The sequence below is a fragment of the Ambystoma mexicanum genome, chromosome 1p (assembly GCF_040938575.1).
Source record: "Ambystoma mexicanum isolate Mex_15411 chromosome 1p, UKY_AmexF1_1, whole genome shotgun sequence".
In the NCBI taxonomy this organism is placed as follows: Eukaryota; Metazoa; Chordata; class Amphibia; order Caudata; family Ambystomatidae; genus Ambystoma; species Ambystoma mexicanum.
Window position 1 is genome coordinate 1,034,268,223 of NC_090921.1, and position 21,079 is coordinate 1,034,289,301.

General features: G+C 47.1%; 1 protein-coding gene across 1 annotated transcript; it reads right to left on the minus strand.

Moving 5' to 3' along the window:
* Positions 1 to 277: 277 nt before the first annotated feature.
* Positions 278 to 19,880, minus strand: LOC138567690 (chymotrypsinogen 2-like). Its single transcript, XM_069646176.1, has 7 exons — positions 19,819 to 19,880; positions 13,762 to 13,865; positions 13,438 to 13,517; positions 12,153 to 12,231; positions 9,615 to 9,795; positions 7,660 to 7,793; positions 278 to 534 (listed from the first exon to the last, which is right to left on the minus strand). The coding sequence occupies exons 1-7, from the start codon at positions 19,868 to 19,870 to the stop codon at positions 373 to 375; spliced, it is 792 nt and encodes a 263-aa protein (XP_069502277.1). The 5' UTR covers positions 19,871 to 19,880; the 3' UTR covers positions 278 to 372.
* Positions 19,881 to 21,079: the final 1,199 nt, after the last annotated feature.

Below are 21,079 nucleotides of genomic sequence, written 5' to 3' on the forward strand. Positions count from 1 at the left end.
AAGCGGTTCATGAGTACGGAGAGGGATCACGGGTGCCGGTTTCTGCCGCTTTCATGATCACCTAGCACCCTAGTATGCTCTTTGGTTTCACCCCAAAACCCACCCGCGCATCTAATTTTACTGTGATTTCTCTAACAGTCATATGGATGACCTCTGTCTTTGGATTTTAATGTCAGTACATTTGTTAACTCTGTTTGTTATACCATCAGTGTGATTTAAATAGGTCTTTGGAGAAAGTTCTGCATAATCTTTAATGAATGAATAGGAACACCAGAAGTAAGTTTCACTTATTTATTTAACATTTTGCTGTATCGCCTAGGTATCCACGAGCACATTCCAGGCGTGTCTTCCAGAAGTCGCGTGTTGCGGGACTCAGTTGGCAGCGATGATCTCATCAGCCCAAGCCCTGAGCTCGGTGACGCGGGCGTACACTCCAGGAGTCTGAGGGGAGCAGGTGCCACTTCCCCAGGAGACGATGCCCACCAGGGTCCAGGCACCATTCTGCTGGCACACGAGAGGGCCACCAGAGTCACCCTGAATGGGGGGAGAAACAACAGAGTTGAGTGGATCAGGGTTGGCACACCCTGCACAGCCACAATCAGAACTGGGGGTGCCCATCCCGCATTCTACCCTTCTACTGTTGCAGATTGGCCACAATAATCCAGCACCCAAGCTAGTCCACCCTTCAAGCAATCACCTTGTTAAATTGGTTACCAAACTACACATAAAAGAAACCATAAAAAAAGCAGTGATCGGAGGTTAATCCCCAAACTTTCAGTTCTGCCCAGACCTTAGGGAGAACACTGGACTTGTGCATCTTCATGGAAAAATGTGCCACCCTTCCTACACCTTCTTGCTGCTTCTATGCAACTGTCTATACCTTGACCCTAATTCATGATCACTCTTCTATACAGCTTTCGCTTCCAGAGCAAGTCCACTCTCTATTCATCAATTGTATCCCAGTCACCCTACACTGCCTGTCTCCTACAGCTGGACCTTCTCTGCCCACAGACACCTCGCCTCTTCTCTCGTTCCATGTGAGCCTGACACACACATCAGATCCTCATTATGTCCTGTTATACGCAACTCCAATCTCATTTATTGTAGATCAACCTATTCTTACAGACGATACTATCCTTTCGGATTCCTGGATCACGCTGCTAGAGGACCTCATCTTGTGGTAGAAGAAACTGCTTCACTTCATGTTTGTTAGCGGCTTTCTCACACTTATACTATACAACACACTGACACCAGACCAGATGCCCTCATAAAAGGACGTATTCGCAAGTGATTATTGTTAAACGTGTGCTTGAAATCTTCACGAAGTGTGAGAAGCAAGGACTAGATGTACCTATGGAAGTGTCTGGGCAACTATGGGTAGTATAGCTTGAGCGTCAGGGGCAATATCACAATGTGATCAATAGGTCACATCCACAGTTTTCCTGCTTGTGAAAAATACACCAACTAGATGGCGCATCACTGCGGTGACAGACAAAAGTCTTTCTTTCATTTCCATGCCATGGCTTGAAGCACAGGAGTTGCAAAAGACATCTATGTCAAGGCGCAGGACAGACAGAAGAACGTGCTCAACAGCAGACACGAAGGAAGATAATTAAAACAAGATAAGCCAGAGCACGTCCAGCTGCATTAAATACTGAGGTCCTATTTTGCAGTCATAGCCAAGATGCCCTAAAAAAAAAACATCACTGGTGATTCCAAAGGTCTGATAAAGGCGTTATGCTTTGAGGAATACCTGTTCCTTGGCAATGCCCTCAAATATGGTTCGGTCTGTGCAAGCCCCTGTGATATACGTATGTAACAGTGCCATAGAAATATGGTACCCTGATGCATTCAAATATCGAGTATTTAGCACATGTTGTCCTAGTGCATTAACTCATGTGGGACTGGCTTCTAATTGTAACTACAAAAGACACCTTCTTCAGGACAAGTGGAGGTCTGCCTGTAGCCCTCTGTGGAGGGCGTTCGCCCTAGAACCAAGGCACAATCATTTTCACTATCAATGCACGTTTTTACTTAGCCGTGTGCACTTCTTAGATTCAATCTTTCTATGAGAACTCTCATTTGATTGGACACTAAGGGCTTGGTGCACTCACCGCAGCACACTGAGATACCGGTCAGGAGATGTCACTGATGACGAGAACTCAAATTTGCTTGGGACATGAGCACGCCACAGTGCCTCTTCCCTAATGCCTCTGAATACTTTTTGCAACCACTGGGTTTTGGAAAGAGTGTGAGGGAGAGAAGGTGTATGAGTGTGAGTGTGCATGTGTGCACTGTGGAGTTGCCAAAAAACGATCCTTGTGACTTACAGGTGATTGTAGCCACACGTTGATATTAAAGATTAGAGTATATAGCAGTGAAATAGGGGACATTTAATACCCAATCGTGATCTAAGGATCACCTCCGAGTGTATAAGAAAGGGTATTATATGCAGTGGATGGAGAGAAAAGGAAAGGAGAAGAGGAACCCAGGAGGAGGAATAAGCATGCCAAGATCTGCCGGCAGCCGGCACCTACAGCTCTGAGTGTATCTTCACCGGCTACTCAACCACTTTGCCTAAAATCTGCTTCAGTAGCGGGACCAGAGGCACCATTAACTCAGTCTGGCTGACATCTGTGCACCGCTTGTTCAGCAATCAGAATGCCAATGGTCCAAGCCGCATATCTCAGTTCAGAGCCTGGATGGGAGCATTGACAAACACGCCCTCAAGTAGAGGAAGGATGGACGTACGGATGGATGAATGGGCGAGTGGCATGGTGTTCAAGGTGGGATTGTGAGTGGGTAATGGTGCGAAGGAATGAGTTCCTGGGTGGGCAGATTGATAAGCTTAAATGGCTGTGAATGTGGATGAATATTTGGGTTTGAGTGCAGACGGACTAATGATTGGATGAGTGGGTGGATGGGAAAATGTGCGTTTCGGGTTGGCAAATGAGAGGGTATTTGCTAGGATGTACGGGTTTTCTGGGAGTTAGACAGAGAATTACTGTATAATGGCATGCAGATAGAAGGGCCGGGTTAGGGCTGGGCAGAGGTATACATGATTGAATGAGTGAATATTTGAATGGGCCGATGGGTAGGCAGACAGGTACCTAACTGAATTGTGGGTATATGATAGGTTGGCGAACAGACACACAGGAGGTTCGATTATTAAATATGTTGGTGGCAATATGGGTGTGTGATTTAACAACTGGGGTTATGGGTTTGAGGTAAAGAGATACACGATTGAATGAGTGGGTGCGGGGTGAATGGGTGAGCATTTTGAAGGGTGGGATAAATCACTTAATAAGTTATAACGTGGATGGGTGGGTGGGTGGGCTTGAATGTGGGTTGACAAGTACATTATTGAATGAGTGTACCTATCTAGCTCCAGCCAACACATAATGCCCCAGATGCATGGAGCATTATGTGTTGGCTGGAGATATAGCCCTGAAAGATTGAATACACTGAGGAATTAAGCGTTTATCCGTGGGTGGATCAATTGATTACCTTAGAAACAAATACTGAGGCTCTGGTTACGTGATCTGGCAAAGGATGGAGATGGACTGTGATGCCAGAAAGATTCAGCAGACAAATGCAAATGATGGATCCTCAAACATTGAGCAAGCAAGGTAAATGGACACTTCACAACCATCCAGTGAGCTAGGTAAATGGATACCTCCCAACCATCCAGTGAGCTAGGTAAATGGACACCTCCCAATTATTCAGTGAGCTAGGTAAATGAACACTTCATAACCATCCAGTGAGCTAGGTAAATGGACAGCTACAATTGATCCAGTGAGCTAGGTAAATGGAGACTTCACAACCATCCAGTGAGCTCAGTAAATGTACACCTCCACACCATCCAGTGAGCTAGGTAAATGGACACTTCACAACCATCCAGTGAGCTAGATAAATGGACACTACACACCTATTCAGTGAGCTAGGTAAATAGACACTTCGCAAGCCATCCAGTGAGCTAGGTAATTCGACACCTCCCAACCATCCAGTGAGCTAGGTAAATGGGCACCTTCCAACAATCAAGTGAGCTAGGTAAATGGACACTTCACAACCATCCAGTGAGCTAGATAAATGGACACTACACACCTATTCAGTGAGCTAGGTAAATAGACACTTCACAATCATCCAGTGAGCTAGGTAAATGGACACTTCACAACTATCCAGCGAGCTAGGTAAATGGGCACCTTCCAACAATCAAGTGAGCTAGGTAAATGAACACTTCACAACCATCCAGTGAGCTAGATAAATGGACATTACACACCTATTCAGTGAGCTAGGTAAATAGACACTTCGCAAGCCATCCAGTGAGCTAGGTAATTCGACACCTCCCAACCATCCAGTGAGCTAGGTAAATGGACACTTCACAACTATCAAGTGAGCTAGGTAAATGGACACTTCACAACCATCCAGTGAGCTAAGTAATTTGATGCCTCCCAACCATCCAGTGAGCTAGGTAAATGGACACTTCACAACCATCCAGTGAGCTAGGTAAATGGACACTTCACAACTATCCAGCGAGCTAGGTAAATGGACACCTTCCAACAATCAAGTGAGCTAGGTAAATGAACACTTCACAAACATCCAGTGAGTTAGGTAATTGGACACCTCCCAACCACCGAGTGAGCGAGGTAAATGGGCACTTCACAAACATTCAGTGAGCTAGGTAAATGGACACCTCCCAACCATCCAGTGAGCTAGGTAATTGGACACCTCCCAACCATCCAGTGAGCTAGGTCATTGGACATCTCCCAACGATCCAGTGAGCTAGTTAATAGGACACCTCCCAACCATCCAGTGAGCTAGGTAAATGGACACTTCACAACCATCCAGTGAGCGAGGTAAATGGACACTTTACAACCTTCCAGTGAGCTAGGTAAATGGACACTTTACCAACATCCAGTGAGCTAGGTAAATGGACACTTCACAACCATCCAGTGAGCTAGGTAAATGGATACTTCACAACTGTCCAGTGAGCTAGGTAAATGGGCACCTCCCAATTATTCAGTGAGCTAGGTAAATTCACACCTACAATTGATCCAGTGAGCTAGGTAAATGGAGACTTCACAACCATCCAGTGAGTTAGGTAATTGGACACCTCCCAACCAAATAGTGAGCTAGGTAAATGGGCACTTCACAAACATTCAGTGAGCTAGGTATATTAAAATGACCATACAGTCAATTGTGCAGAAGGTCAATTAGGACCCCTATTATTCGAACAATTGTGTCATTCAAACAATTGTAAACAAACAATTTGGGTAATACCGAGCTAGATAATTGGACACCTCCCAACCATCCAGTGAGCTAGGTAATTGGACATCTCCCAACGATCCAGTAAGTTAGTTAATTGGACATCTCCCAACCATCCAGTGAGCTAGGTAAATGGACACTTCACAACCTTCCAGTGAGCTAGGTAAATGGACACCTTCCAACAATCAAGTGAGCTAGGTAAATGAACACTTCACAACCATCCAGTGAGCTAGATAAATGGACATTACACACCTATTCAGTGAGCTAGGTAAATAGACACTTCGCAAGCCATCCAGTGAGCTAGATCATTCGACACCTCCCAACCATCCAGTGAGCTAGGTAAATGGACACTTCACAACTATCAAGTGAGCTAGGTAAATGGACACTTCACAACCATCCAGTGAGCTAAGTAATTTGATGCCTCCCAAGCATCCAGTGAGCTAGGTAAATGGACACTTCAAAACCATCCAGTGAGCTAGGTAAATGGACACTTCACAACTATCCAGCGAGCTAGGTAAATGGACACCTTCCAACAATCAAGTGACTAGGTAAATGAACACTTCACAAACATCCAGTGAGTTAGGTAATTGGACACCTCCCAACCACTGAGTGAGCTAGGTAAATGGGCACTTCACAAACATTCAGTGAGCTAGGTAAATGGACACCTCCCAACCATCCAGTGAGCTAGGTAATTGGACACCTCCCAACCATCCAGTGAGCTAGGTCATTGGACAACTCCCAACGATCCAGTGAGCTAGTTAATGGGACACCTCCCAACCATCCAGTGAGCTAGGTAAATGGACACTTCACAACCATCCAGTGAGCGAGGTAAACGGACACTTCACAACCTTCCAGTGTGCTAGGTAAATGTACACTTTACCAACATCCAGTGAGCTAGGTAAATGGACACTTCACAACCATCCAGTGAGCTAGGTAAATGGATACTTCACAACTGTCCAGTGAGCTAGGTAAATGGACACCTCCCAATTATTCAGTGAGCTAGGTAAATGAACACGTCATAACCATCCAGTGAGCTAGGTAAATGGACACCTACAATTGATCCAGTGAGCTAGGTAAATGGAGACTTCACGACCATCCAGTGAGCTCAGGAAATGGACACCTCCCAACCATCCAGTGAGCTAGGTAAATGGGCACTTCACAACCATCCAGTGAGCTAGATAAATGGACACTACACACCTATTCAGTGAGGTAGGTAAATAGACACTTCGCAAGCCATTCAGTGCGCTAGGTAATTCGACACCTCCCAACCATCCAGTGAGCTAGGTAAATGGACACTTCACAACTATCAAGTGAACTAGGTAAATGGACACTTCACAACCATCCAGTGAGCTAAGTAATTCGACACCTCCCAACCATCCAGTGAGCTAGGTAAATGGACACTTCACAACTGTCAAGTGAGCTAGGTAAATGGACACTTCACAACTATCAAGTGAGCTAGGTAAATGGACACTTCACAACCATCCAGTGAGCTAAGTAATTTGACACCTCCCAACCATCCAGTGAGCTAGGTAAATGGACACTTCACAACTGTCAAGTGAGCTAGGTAAATGGACACTTCACAACCATCCAGTGAGCTAGGTAATTGGACACCTGCCAACCATCCAGTGAGCTAGGTAAATGGACACTTCACAACTATCCAGTGAGCTAGGTAAATGGACACCTTCCAACAATCAAGTGAGCTAGGTAAATGAACACTTCACAAACATCCAGTGAGTTAGGTAATTGGACACCTCCCAACCAAATAGTGAGCTAGGTAAATGGGCACTTCACAAACATTCAGTGAGCTAGGTAAATGGACACTTCACAACCATCCAGCGAGCTAAGTAAATGGACTCCTCACAACCATCCAGTGAGCTAGGTAAATGGGCGCCTCCCAACCATCCAGCGAGCAAGGTAAATGGACACTTTACAACCATGCAGTGAGCCAGGTAAATGGATGCCTCTCAACCATCCAGTGAGCTAGGTAAATAGACACCTCGCAACCATCGAGTGAGCTAGGTAAATGGACACCTAAGAACCATCTAGCTATCTAGGTAAATGGACACCTCAAAAAGATCAAGTGAGCTAGGTAAATGGACACCTCACAACCATCCAGCTATCTAGGTAAATGGACACCTCACACCCATCAAGCGAGCTAGGTAAATGGACACCTCACAACCATCCAGCTATCTAGGTAAATGGACACCTCACAATCATCAAACGAATTAGGTAAATGGACACCGCACAACCATCAAGCGAGCATGGTAAATGGACACCTCACAACCATCGAGCGAGCATGGTAAATGGACACCTCACAACCATCGAGCGAGCATGGTAAATGGACACCTCACAACAATCAAGCGAGCATGGTAAATGGATTGAAAGATGGATCACCATGCAGGAGGAAGCCCCGGCAGCTCCAGCGCAGACCATGACATCGGCGATCTTGTTGCCCCAGTAGTTCTTGCATTCAGTGTTGGTCAGGAGCGGGAGGGCCACCTGTTGCAGCTTCTCTGGAGTTTTGCTGGCTGCAAAAGTACAGAAACATCACCAAGGTTGCCAGTTATCTCTGAAAGTTCTGTGAGCCGGGAGAGCTCTCTAAAAGTACTCAACCCTAGTGGAAGCTTTTCAGTGCAGGGAGTGGGGTGTCAGCGAAGGGTTGGTCCTTTTTATTTTTTATTTAACACTTTGTAATTTTCATCACATCACTTTACATCAACATTTATTATACCCGAGCACCTAGTAATAAGGAAAGCATCAGACTGTGTCACTTATACATTAGAGGCATTGCCAGGGATACGTATATTTCTTAAATTAGTGTCATTAACCAACTTGCAGTGGTTGGTTGCACATCAGAGATTGAGTTCTCTTAGAACGGGTGTTGAATTTTGCATTCAGATATGTCTGAAAACACACCCTGTAATCCTCAGGCACACATGTGGGAGGATTCATGCCTCTCCATAGCGCCTCGTGTTATAGCAGCACTCTAAGCACTTCAGCGATTCATTGTCTGTGGGAAGATGGCCTTTCATCCAGTCTTTGACAGGGCCCATTTGTTAATCGGGTTCCAGTGCAGCAGAAGTGCACGCAGTAAATATACTCGGTTTTAGGGACTGAGAGGCCAATGGTCTCAGAAATGTAGGTCCCTTCATCGGTTGTTCCACTGATGCCCCTTGTGGTGGCTGAGGAAACTGCAGCTGCCTGTCCATCACCCTACCTGTGTCTATTTGGAAGTAAGCGTTAATGAGCAGAAGAGACATGGCTCTAACTGTTTGTCAGAGGCCAACAGTCTCATGAGCAAGTGCGGAATTATGTCGTAGGACTTGCACATATGTGCAGAGAACAACATGGGCCTGTCTATAAGGGAAACCATAAGTGTTGCATGTATGTCATTGGAGGCGGGCACTCAGGGCCTGATCAGGAGTTGGGCAGTGCAGTAAAAATGTGGCGGTAAAAGCATTACGACCACATTACCGGCCCGCCCAATCACAGGTTTGGGGGAAAGTCGGAGGATTCACCTCCAGCTCTGGCTAGTACTATACTGAGCTGTTGCAACAGTGCATAACCTTCTTTGCCAAATGGCATATATGCCGAAAATAAATCCTGAAGGAGTCTCACACTTCTGAAACTAGAAGCCCTCGTAATGGATTGACCTCAGAGGTAGGAACTATCACTGCCTTCGAGACTGGAGAGATGGTGCCCAGAGCCTAGAGGAGGAAAGTTGGTCTGTCACTGTTTGTGGCAAATGATGGTCACCAGATACTTGGTGATGGCAAAGGGCATTATCGTGGCAGTGTTTAATGTGGGGGCCCTGGCAGATACCAGAGGAAAGGAAATAGCTCTTCTTTCTAGGACGAGGTGGAAAATTGTACCCTTAACAGCGGCAGTGGTGGAACGAGGACATATCATCTGTGAAGGAGTTTTGTTTCAGCTGAATACCTCAATGATACAAGTAAAAAATGAAAAATCAAACATCACTCCGATATACAGGAAGAGAGGATCATTCTCCGTGGAAACCCACACACCCCTCAGAATCATGGGTTCTTTGTGATCATGCTGGCTTGCGAATGCCACCAACAACTATCAAAGCAGCTGGAGTTCCATTTTGTTATTTATAGGGGGATTCCCCCATACCTTAACAGCCCTCCCGCCCTCCTATCTAAACCCATTCCGCTGAGTCCTCTGTTTAGTGGGGTGAAAGGATGACGCCGCTGGTATTCACGTATTGTCAGAGTGGCCGAATATGGAGTCATGTGAAGCGGCCTCTGTCTCTACGGTCATGGAACGCAAACTCCTATATTGAGGCGCTTCCCCCACGCCAGACCCACAGAGTCATTACTTAGCCGTACCGCTGGAATCGGTCAAGCCCCATCCGGTGGTGACGCATCTCATGCCGCCGTTGAAGTTGTCAGTTACGTCTGCCATGCACACTGGGGACACGCGGGCATTGAGCGTGGCAGGAGAGGCCAGCTTCAGGAGGTTGATGTCGTTCTTGATGGTGAACATGCTGAACTTGGGGTGCTTGAACACCTGCAGCAGGGAGACAACGGGAGAAGGAGAAGAGAAAGATTTTAAAAATGTATTAAAAAAGAGATCCGTAGATCCTCTGCAAATACTAGAGTGGTCTCAGAAACGGTGGGAATTTGTCTCGATGGAGCGGGTAACGTACACAATTCAAGGGGCACAAAGCAGGTTTACGACAGAATGGTCAACCATTTTGGACTTTCCCCAGGGTGATTATGCTGAACAATACAGCCCTCAAAGGCTACGCGTACAGGGAATATCTTGAAGACTCTATGGTTTTTCCAATTAAACAGTTGTGTCAATCGTAGGCTAGGAAGGGGGGGGTTGTAATTCTGTTATAATTAAACACAATAAACAAAAAACGAAAAAAAAAGAGAATACAACTTTACATTTCCATCTTTAGGGCCCGAACTATCCTCATACAAAAGAAGTCACCTCCTCCTCCAGTGGCAGACATGACACAGATGCCTTTCTGAAGGATGGGGAAGAGAGCATTTCTCATCTGGATGTCTATGTCACTGTGAACCAATCACCTCTGCATAGACCACGTGCAGCAAGGTTTTGGGGCTTGCCAAGAAGGCTGCTCGGGAAAGCCAGCCACTTGCATCCAGATGTTGGCATTGCGGATTGCGGAACCTCGGGGCAAATCGTGGACATTATAATGTCAAGTCCACCTGAATGAGTATCTCGGTGTCTGGATGGCTTCGTGGCACCAGCTCAATGTCATCAACAATCCCTTTACTGATTTAGTGGTCTGTTTGCTGCTTCAGGACATCAGCCGCAGCAAAGCAAGAATTAGTCTCAATCTATCAAACATGTATTGAAGTTATTTGCAGGGTCTTTCATCCCACAGCTAATTCGAAGCTCTAGATTACAACTATTTAATGTCATCCTGAAGCTGCCATACCTTCTCTTTTTTTTGTATATGTGAAAAGTACGAACCTAACTAACTAGAGGGCAACAGAACACCTTTCAAGAGCTGGAACTATTGGTGCACAAAGGGACTGGGGCTAGCAGTGGCGCGTGATGCATTCCCTGAAAAACTATCTTATAACTTCTTTTCTAAAGTGATGGGACAAGCCTGGTGTGTTTTTCCATTTTTGCTCCAGATCCCAATCCATCTTGTGTTACCATGACCCCCTAAATGTGCTGGATGCCATGTCTTTAGCATGCCATTGTTTGCCACACCGGTCTTCCCCTCCCTGCCTTTTCATCCGTGGCGTTCTGGTGCCACAACAATCCCTTGCTTGAAGGGGCCTCGCCCTTTACCGCTACACCCACCTGTCTTTCCCCTCTCCCACCCATTCCCCAAACCTCTTGTGTGCCCGCTACTCTCAGGAAGGGGGTCCCCCTCCCTTACCCCATCCCGCCTGCTGATTCCACATCCAAACTCTCCCTCTCTTGCCCTTAACCGCCCGCTACTCTTGGTCACCATCGCATGCCACTCCCCCCAACTCACACTCCATTCCCCTTACCCCGTCCTGCTCTCCCGCTTCCCCACAGCCCTCTACCCTCTCCAACTCACCTTGCCCGGCAACGCGTCCTGTCCCGCTTCCTTTTTCCTGCTTCCTGTTTCCTGCTTCCACCCCTCTGCCTGCCCTCTCTGTCTCCCTTACTGTGATGCTTTGAAAGTAAATACATGCACTGCATTAACTGTGCAGTAAATGCATGCATTGTACATGCTGCCCACTAAAGTCACGCCACCATGTACTGTGCACGCTATGCATTCTATTTTCACCCTGTCCTTTGATGTGTTCCAACAATGACCCTATATTAGCCAAAACAAGCCTCTACTAAGGTGCTGCTGAGCCTTCTGACTATGCACAAACTCTATGCTTGCTCAGCAAGGGACCGCACAAGCCAGACATTCCTCCCAACCAGGAGTCAAGTCCTACAAATAAAAGTGTGGGACCCATTAACATACCAATTGTATGTGACGTCACCAGAAATGAGCGTATCAAGGTGCCCAATGAAATAAGTGGGGTGGACTCCGTCCACCAGTGTGTACCTTTGACTTGAGCCCTACTCACAGCGCTCGCAATGTCTCCATACCCTGCTGGGCATTTCTTGCTTTCTCTAATAAATGTCTTGGCCACCGCCTGTCTCCAGATCACCCAGTTGTGCCTTGGCGGGGCAGGATGGAGGACAGGAAACCTGGCTCGGATGGGTGGCAGATGGGTGCGGGCAAGAGCGCAAATGCTGGTAGTCGACCCTTCCAAGGGAGAGATCTAAGGGTACATGCTCAATGGGGATCTTCTAGGGGCAAGAGAGGCCTGGAGCCAAGCCTCGCTCATACGTGCCCAACACCAAACCAGAGGACCGGCAGCTCCGGAAGTGGAAATTGGGTGACCACAAGCCCTTACCTTAGCAATGGTCATGACTTGAATGTCCTCACTTGGAGAGCCGTGATCGAATTCCCCCAGAATAACGCGGTGGCTGGTTCTGTGGAGGAATCGCAGAAAGGGTGAGTAAGAGAAAAGTGACCTTTCGACCAGTAACAGCCATCCAACCATGTGTTGCAAAGGGAGAGGAAGGTCATGAAGACAGCACGTGTCAATTTCTGCACAGCCTTCCACAGTCTCCCCTGACATAGCGCTTCACAGCAGGGAACGAAAACAAAATGGAACTGGCTGGACCTAGTTCAGCACAGGAAAATGAGAAGACTTTCAATGACCGAGCCTGCCGTGGGCAGAGTGTGAGCAAGTGGTGCCCACAAAACCAATAAAGTGATAAAACAAGCACATGACCCAATCCCTGCTTTATCAAGCTTGCCAACTGATTTACCGTCACAACAAGCTTACTTTGATGCATGTGTGAAGTGATTGCCTGCTGTTGTCATTTTAGGGAAGATTTAGTTTCAATGGATCCCAGAAAAAGTTTGTGAACCTCAATATGGCCACAGTTTGTTTACCTGGCATCCAAGTGAGACTGTGTATTGGAGTGGTGTAAGAGGGGTGGTCACTGTAATACTGATCACCTTGAAGAGGGTGCCTTCTATGCTGAGAGATTGAATAGTATCCGGTACTTTGGGGTTAAGCACCATGAAGGGAGAAGACCTTCTTCTTACCTGTATCCTGAAGCATGGCTATGACCCATGGTCGGCTAGCTCATCGCTTGCCCTGGTGATGCCTTCTTGGGCGCTCAGCTATGCTGTAGGAGCTCCTGGGCGAATGTAATTCCTTTTCATGACGGTCTTTACCTTTTCTATCATTAGGGGCAACTCGTGGGCTTCTATGGCAGGCTGCAGCCAATCAACTCTATCTAACATATTTCAGTCGTAGGGCTCATCCTGTAAACTCTGGCATTGCCCTGTCTGCCAGCGAGAGGGAAATTCTCTATGCAAATGCCACCCATTCATCGGTCCTCATGCGGAAATATGTTAATATTTGCATTGTGGGATTTTATTGGGTCAAGATGGTAATCGTAGAGTACGGAATTGCTGCAAGAGCCCTGGAGAGGACCTAGGCCACAACGTTACTGGGTAAAGCCCTCCCAGGAAGTGCACATATTGTAGGGCAAGGTTTTTGCTCACATTGTTGGGCGACCCACGAGCTCATTTGCGTCCTAGAATTGGCACCTGATGTGGGATCAGAGAAGGAGCGCAGTCTGAGCTGGAGCGGATACTAATAGGGGTAAGAGTCCACTTACCGGACATTGCAGTGGGCTGCGGTCACCACCCATTCTTCACTGATCAGTGAACCACCGCAGAAGTGGAATCCGGTGCTGTCCTACAGGGAAGAGAAGATGGTTAGCAATGCGCATCGGTGATCAGACATAGTCAAGCCCTCCCACCCGCCTCTGTCATTGTGTGCTTAGCAAAGTCCATGGCTTCTAATTCTTGAGATTAACTGAGATAGTTATTTTTCTTATAAAGTGCATATTGCAAGCATCATCTCATGCTTCCATGCTGGTGGCACCCTAGTCAGCCGCCTAGAAGCACGCACCAGAATCACTGAGTGTGTTGGTGCTTACCTGCAGTGACACTTGCCAGGGCCATGATCCGGGCACGGCATCCTCGCCGTTCACAATTCTGGCATAGCCGGTGAGAACGGGCTTGATGGCGGGAACACCGCAGCCTGGGGTCAAGAAAGACAATTGATCAACGTCAGCTACTGTAATTTGGCAATCGCCAACAATTTCAATGTTGCAGTGAGTTAGAAAACTGTGAAAAATATGGTGCAAGATGATAGCCCCAGAATCTCACTTTGGCCCCTGGCAGCACCTTGGCAACCCCTGGGCTAGAGGTCTCAGGGGCTTCTTCTTTTGAAGGGGGTGTCAGGATGAATAATGGGACCAATGGCTAGAGACATTATATTCATACATGACACACAGTATGTTTCCACAGTCAGTTACACCCAAGAAAATGTGAAGGCAGCAAGTACACTTGAGATGCCAAACTCATGCTGGAATATTTACTGCATCACTGCACAAAGGAAAGCTAAATTGCATCGCTCCCATCCGGGATAGTAACAAGAGTTCAATTATAACCAAATTCTTTGTAGGGCTGACTTCACATTTCGGGGTTTCTGCCAGACCCCGAACATTGCCTCTGACCCAAACGATAAGACCACTAAAGCAGTAAGCAGTCCTTGCAACCCTCCTAGTCCCTATAGATATGTTATGTTATCTACTATGGACCTATGATTTATTTACTGGACCTGCAGTTGCCTGAAGCTGCATTCCACAAAGATGGAAGCTGCACAGATACAGATGGAAACTGAGGTCATTGTGTGTTTTCAGCAAGACTTACCTCAACGCCTCTGCCGTTAGAATACAGCCACAACCTATGTCAAAAGTCGGTCTCGGTGGATACATATCGAGTCTCCTGTCCTAGCACTCTGTCGTGGCCTCCCAATGCACCCGCCCACGTGCCTGACCTCTTGGGCTGTCCTCCTAACTCCTAATCTTGGCCAAACGCACATACGCATCTTAAGCCTCCTCTTAGAACTTTCTGATCCCTGGACTTCGGTCCCCGAAGGCGTTCCAACCACAAAGCGCATTGAGGCCATACACATGGGAAAATGGCACCATGTAAATGACGACAATAAAATACAATACAAACAGTATCCCAGTTCTTGCATTCCCCCAAAATAACATGCAAGCGTTTGGCGACCATGTAGAGCAGTTCGCTCCTGGCCTTATTCCCCAGCTGTTGAAGCACTTCAAAATATCTTGTGGGCACAGGAGTGGGCGTTTTAAGAGTCATGTTGGCAGCGCCTGAACATCTGCAACTTATGATCACTCTGCTTACCTGGGAAACGCGGGCAGTATTCGGGCACAGCATGGCATTACTGGGGCATTAAGGCTGCACTTGGCATATGCTGGCCCTGCCACTGCCTGTGAGGATGAACCTGACATGTGATCTCTAATCCCGAGATAGAGGGGCTTCAGGGGGCTGCGCTTGGAGGGCAATGGCAGCAGCCTCGCATTGGAGGCTGTACTTCACATATGATGAATACAGCTGGCAGGCAAGGACAGTACTGGCATAAGATGGCAGAAACTTGGCCCATGAGGCTGTCGTGGCATATAGAGACAGCGCACCTATGCCCATGATGGTTCGGTAGGTTATTTATAACGCGCTTAATATCCAGAGGTTTCTGAGCCCGGACTCGCGATCGAACCTATGTTGCTCCATGTTGTCTTGCTTCCAAGCTTTTCCCTCAGCTATCCTCCTGAGACTGGTTCGGTGGGGTGTACGCTTGGCCTATCATGACTGCACCCACGGCATTTCAAAACAGCAAACTAGTTCAAATATGGCTGGCAACTTAAAAGGAATTTTGCCCGTTTCAGTAGCTATTTGTTTTTTATTAGTTCACTTTTATCGTAGTTTTTTTTAAATAATCAGTGATGCCACTTCATCATGTCAAGGGCCATTTGACTTTGCCTCCAGTCACCTCAGTTTGCTGAAAGGACATGTCGTGTCCATTCCTGTGATGTCATGGAGTGTGTGATATCACTTCCGCTAAACCTGGCATTTTGGCCAATTGGCATAGCTGGTCAAATCATCCACTGTAATATGCAGCGGAAATGTGAGAGCTGCCTCTAGGCCTGTGATGGGTACAGCCCCACTCTCGCTGGGCCATTGGGGATGCATAGAGGGGTGAAGGGGGGTTACGGGTGGGGAGGGAGAAGCTGCCGAGAAGTAGGGCTGAGTGGAGCAACCATGGATTGATGAGATGTTTCTTGCCGAGGAGCCTCTTCAGGTACCCCCTGCAGCAGAGGGTGGAGGAAGCCAGTGTGATCCAGAGACAGGGTGCGCAGCAGGAAACCATTGCTTGACCATCTGCGCCCAGGCACCCCATGCTCTCTTTTACTGGGGGATGTTTACTCCACGGTTAAACAGAAGTGGAACATATGTGTACCCACATTTTCGCAGGAAGATCATGCTGAGGCTGCAATTGTTCTTCAAAAAGCTAATAATAATAAAAATGTTATCCTATAAAGGCAACTTCAATTTTCTAGCTAAATATAGGCATCTCTCAAAGATGCAAAGCAATCACTGACATGTTTTTCTTTACTTTGGAAGGTACTTCACGAGAACAAATGCATCATGAATGGTCTATCCCAAAAGTGAATAAGAACATGTTGCAATCGGGCATGGCTCATTACTCACTTGCAGAATGCCCCCCTGCGCCATGTGACCATTCCCTGGTGGTTGGCATTTCTTTGAATGTAAACTGATATAAACTACAGGAGCCCCCACCTTAAAGTCAGGCCTAATAAAGCTGAAACAACACTAGCCACTTGTAGAGGGGCAACTCTCCCCACCAGTACTGGGACTGCATTCTAGTACCACAGAGGCCATCCATACTTAAACACGGACAGCACTAACTGTCATACTCATGTGGCTTGCAGGGACTCCCCGACCCACTGAAGCAGGGACACTACTGTCAACAGGTACTAGAGCAGGCTTGCCCACCGATATAGGCACAATCCTGTTAACTTTTGTGGTGCAACCCCAACTGCTGGCATCAGACTAGCCCTACTCAGCAGTGTTAACATATTGTAGTTGACATATATTTAGCGCCTTTTACCATTATTATAGTCTCAATGCGCTAGTGGTGGGCCTCCGGCACCTAAGTCCAAAATATGGGAAATCACAGAGTGGGTCTAGAAGGTGTGTGCGCATTCGACCACTTTAGGGCTTAGGTGGGCTGGCTGGGCTCCCATAAAAAGCATCCCACAAGGTCAGGCTTGTGAGTGGCTGTTGAGTGAGGTCAGGAGAGAGCATGAGTGCAAGAGATTTGTTATGTGTCGAGCTGGCCCGAATTTGTCATGGGTCATCGCTGCATACTGATGGCAGAGGTGTTGAGGCGTAATATAGTGCAAGTAGGCAAAACAATTATGTGACTGGCGAGACCGAAATTGTCATAGTCGTTGTTGTATTCTGATGTGTGCAGGGACCATGCCTGTGGCTGGTGTCCACCGGAGTGGTGCGTTTATAAGTAATTAGAAATTTAGACAGCGACATAGACCACCCTTCACAAATTACCACTAGTACCAAGGCCGGTGGCAGGGGGAAGCTATCCTGACAGACCATTAAGCTTAGAATGGGCAATCCTAATACATCTTTGAGGTGCAATAAATAGTGTGTCCTCAAAGGACTTCAGGGCGCGTTTCGCTGGTTCTTCCTATGATCTTCAGAGCCCTGGGGACGTGATATCATCATAAACATCTGTGTAAATGGACAGGCTAGCGAAAGAGTGCAACACCATTCCCATCCCCCCTGAAAATCCATCTAGGTGCAACACCTTTCCCACCCCCAACAATCCATCCAAGTGCAACACATTTCCTACCCCCAGAAATCCATTTTAGTGCGTCACATTTCCTACCCCAAAAATCCATCCAAGTGCAACACATTTCCTACCCCAGCAATTAATCCCAGTGCAGCTCATTTCATACCCCCAACACTTTGGGTACAATCAAATGTAGAGGGGGGTTAATTGCATCATCTATTTGGTGGTTGTATTCAATTTATATCAAATTTATTTCAAATTAATATAAAATGTATCTAAACATTTTTGAGGTTCAATTGAAATGTTGGGGTTGTATTATATGTATAGGGTTCAATACATCTATTTTTAGCCCATATTCAGGTTCTTATCAAATTAATATCAACAGTTTTGGGGGTACATAAAATGTATGTAAAAATATTGAGGGTCAATCAAATGTATGGGGGTTCAGGGTGTGTGAAAAGGGGCAGGGTGACCTGTGAATACCATAAAGCACGGCAATCTTTGCGGTGAGTCAGAATGAGCCCCAGGGAGATTGGTGCAGTGTAAATACGCAAGTGAGCCAGACTGATAAACTTGAGCTGCGTTATTAGTGTTATGCAGTTTATCAAAGGCTATGCATCCAGCAATAGTGACACGTAATGTGCTTTTCTAAAGCCAGGCAGCATAACCCGAGGGTCCATTCTTCAAATGAAAGATCCAACAAAGGACCAAGGATGTCATAAAGGTTGGTGAGAGGTGGTCTAATGTTTTTTCTTGACTATTTCTGTAATCAGAGGGACCTTGGGCAAAGTCCCCCAGTCACTGCAACTCTTTTGTGATGTTCTGTCCAAGTAGGCCATACAGCTGCCAGACCAGCAGTGTTTTTTAAGCACGCCATATTGGTCCAAGGGTGGCTCCATAAACCTACATGTCTTTTGTGAGGTAGCCTGCTCGCACCTGCAATTTAGGTGTGGCATTTCCTGGGATGCAGACCTTTCTACAAGATTAATGTACCAGTGTGGTAGCCATGGGAGTACTAAAGGATTATATAGGCCCTACTCCTGGCCATTTTGTCTTTTAGCACCCCTCTGTGTGGACCACGAGGCAGGCCTAAACAACTGGTAATGGATTAGACATACCAACTAGTACTACGACAATCCTACCCACTGGCACTAGAACAATCCTTCCCATTGGTACTAGAGTAATCGAATCCTATATCAATGCAAATATGCCACTTGCTGGAATTGTAAATCCCTTCCTAATGGTACCAGAATAACCCTGTCCAATGGCACTGGAACAACGCCAACCACAGCCGTACTGGTGCACCTACACATGGTACTGGCAACACCTTATAAACCAGTGCCGTGAATGCTAGCTGCTGGTACTGTTCACTGATACTGGAGACCGGTTGCCCCCAGTGATATTGAAGCGGATCATGCCTCTGGCAGCAGGGCATCCCTTCCTCACTGGAACAGGAGTGGCTTTATTGCCCACTTGCATGGCTGTGACCTAGAACAGGGAATTACCACATATGTTGTGTCGTCAAGTCCTCCTCCTGGCTTTTTCCGTGTCGGAGTTAGGCTAACTCTGGCCCAGCCCTGCCCCTCGCAGTGGAATATAACCTCGAGTGCCAGCAAGCGTGACATTTATTGGGTACATGCAGGTGGCAGCCTAGTGTGCCGTTCTCTGCTTTTGAAAGCGATCTCTCCCACATGCGGAGAGCCAACGAGAGCCTTGTTGCACAGGTGATGGGTTCCCATTGTGTTGGTGCCCAGTGGCTCTGCTTACTTTGAAGGAGGGCAGACTGCCCTCGGCACTGGTTGCCCTACACTCTGATAATAATGATCATTGCGAGTGCCCTCACAGCACGGAATGGGCTCTTACTTTTATGACCCTTGAAGGCCACCGCCAGAGATGCACTTAACACTGAAAAGGGATGTACAGAAAAATAACCTTGTGAGCTGCATGTGTGGGAGATACAGGAGAAGCTGCGGGTGCATCTTATGAGCTGCGCAGGGGTATGTGCTGCACACATCTGGGCCCCTTTCTAAATGGTCGCCGGGCTAAGAGCCATGGTCCATGTCTACTCTGTAGAGACAGACCTATTTTCCAACAGAATCCTGAGACTGGTTTTGCCAAATGGCGGTGTGGGCCTCTGGTAAGCCTGGGCAGAGACACGCCCCGTGGCATCAGGGTATCGCACATGATCCTTCTGCTGCCCCAAAATCTCTTCCTGGGCGCCCCTGGAGATGTTCCGGGAATCTGCTTCTCCTGGATGGAGCTATTCCTGGGGTGACGGATCAGGGGATCTTACCGTAGGTAGCGCCAACGAAGGCGAGGCAGGACAGCAGCCAGAGGAACGCCATTGCTCTTTCAGGTCGGTCTCGAGTGGGATTCTGCCAAGGAATCCTGGAGCTGTTTTATACCATCCAGCAGCCAATCAGGACGCGGCTCCATTTTTAGCTCCCTTAACTGATGTGATAAGGGTTGGGCTAGAGGCCTGGGAATGGAACATGCAGGGTGTGCAATCTGGAGACCTTGGGAGATAAGGAGGTCTGCAGCCCTGAGGTGGCCGCTCAGAATTATTTTTATGTATTTTTATTTCAGTGCTCATTTACGTTACGCTTCATGCTGGACTCCACCAGCTTCCAATCATGGGACACTGGCACTCTTTTTGCAGTAGCAGTAACACATTTTATGTTAACAGGATTATATATTGTGCCAAATCACCAGCATAGTAGGTTCAGAGCACATAGACTTGTCTGCAGAGTGCCATACTGTGCCCCTCGCAGGGGCATCGAGGCCTTAGTCTGCTGGAAGAAATAACATGAGAGGGGGAAGGAAAGAGGATGGGAAAGCGGAAACAGGTGCTACAAATGCAGGGAGGAAGGGGCGCAGCAGGGTGTGGGGAGCATATTTTGGGATTGCATGGGTGCGTACCAATCCTTTTAGGTGGGCCATGGTTCTGCAACCTGGGGAGAAGCAGATCTCCTAGTGTTGTGATAATTGGGTTGTGTTTCCAAGGCAGAGTGGGAGAAATAATAGTATGAATGTAATGCTGGATGCATGAAGGGCACGGGAGTATGCTTGGGTAATCCTGGAAGTTTGGTGGCTTATTAACCTGGGTATCTCTACACGCTGTGCCCCCAGTCAAACTACAGAATGTTAATTCTGTGACTGTGAAGCCTGAACCAAAGTTTGTATAGTCAAGAATGGACTGCGTGTAAAGGTAAATGTTGTTGGTAACAGAAAGTAAGGGATTCAAGTGGTCAAAATGATAAAATAAAAATTAAAATGACTGTCACTTTGATGTCAAAAAGATTATTATTAACAGTCATGTTATGCTAGACTTTGTTTTGTTTCATGGTGTGAGGATCTGCCAACTGTCAAGGGTGTAGAAGCCCTGGCTTTTTTGATTTTTATTAAATAATAAAATGATTTGGGTGATTTCACCTCAGAAAGGGTGGCCTGGATATCAGACCCCACTTCATAAACTCCTTGCCAAAAGCGGACAATATATCCCTGCCACTGCACCGTCTCCTAATCTGCAACTCCTGCTCTCCACTGGCACAGAG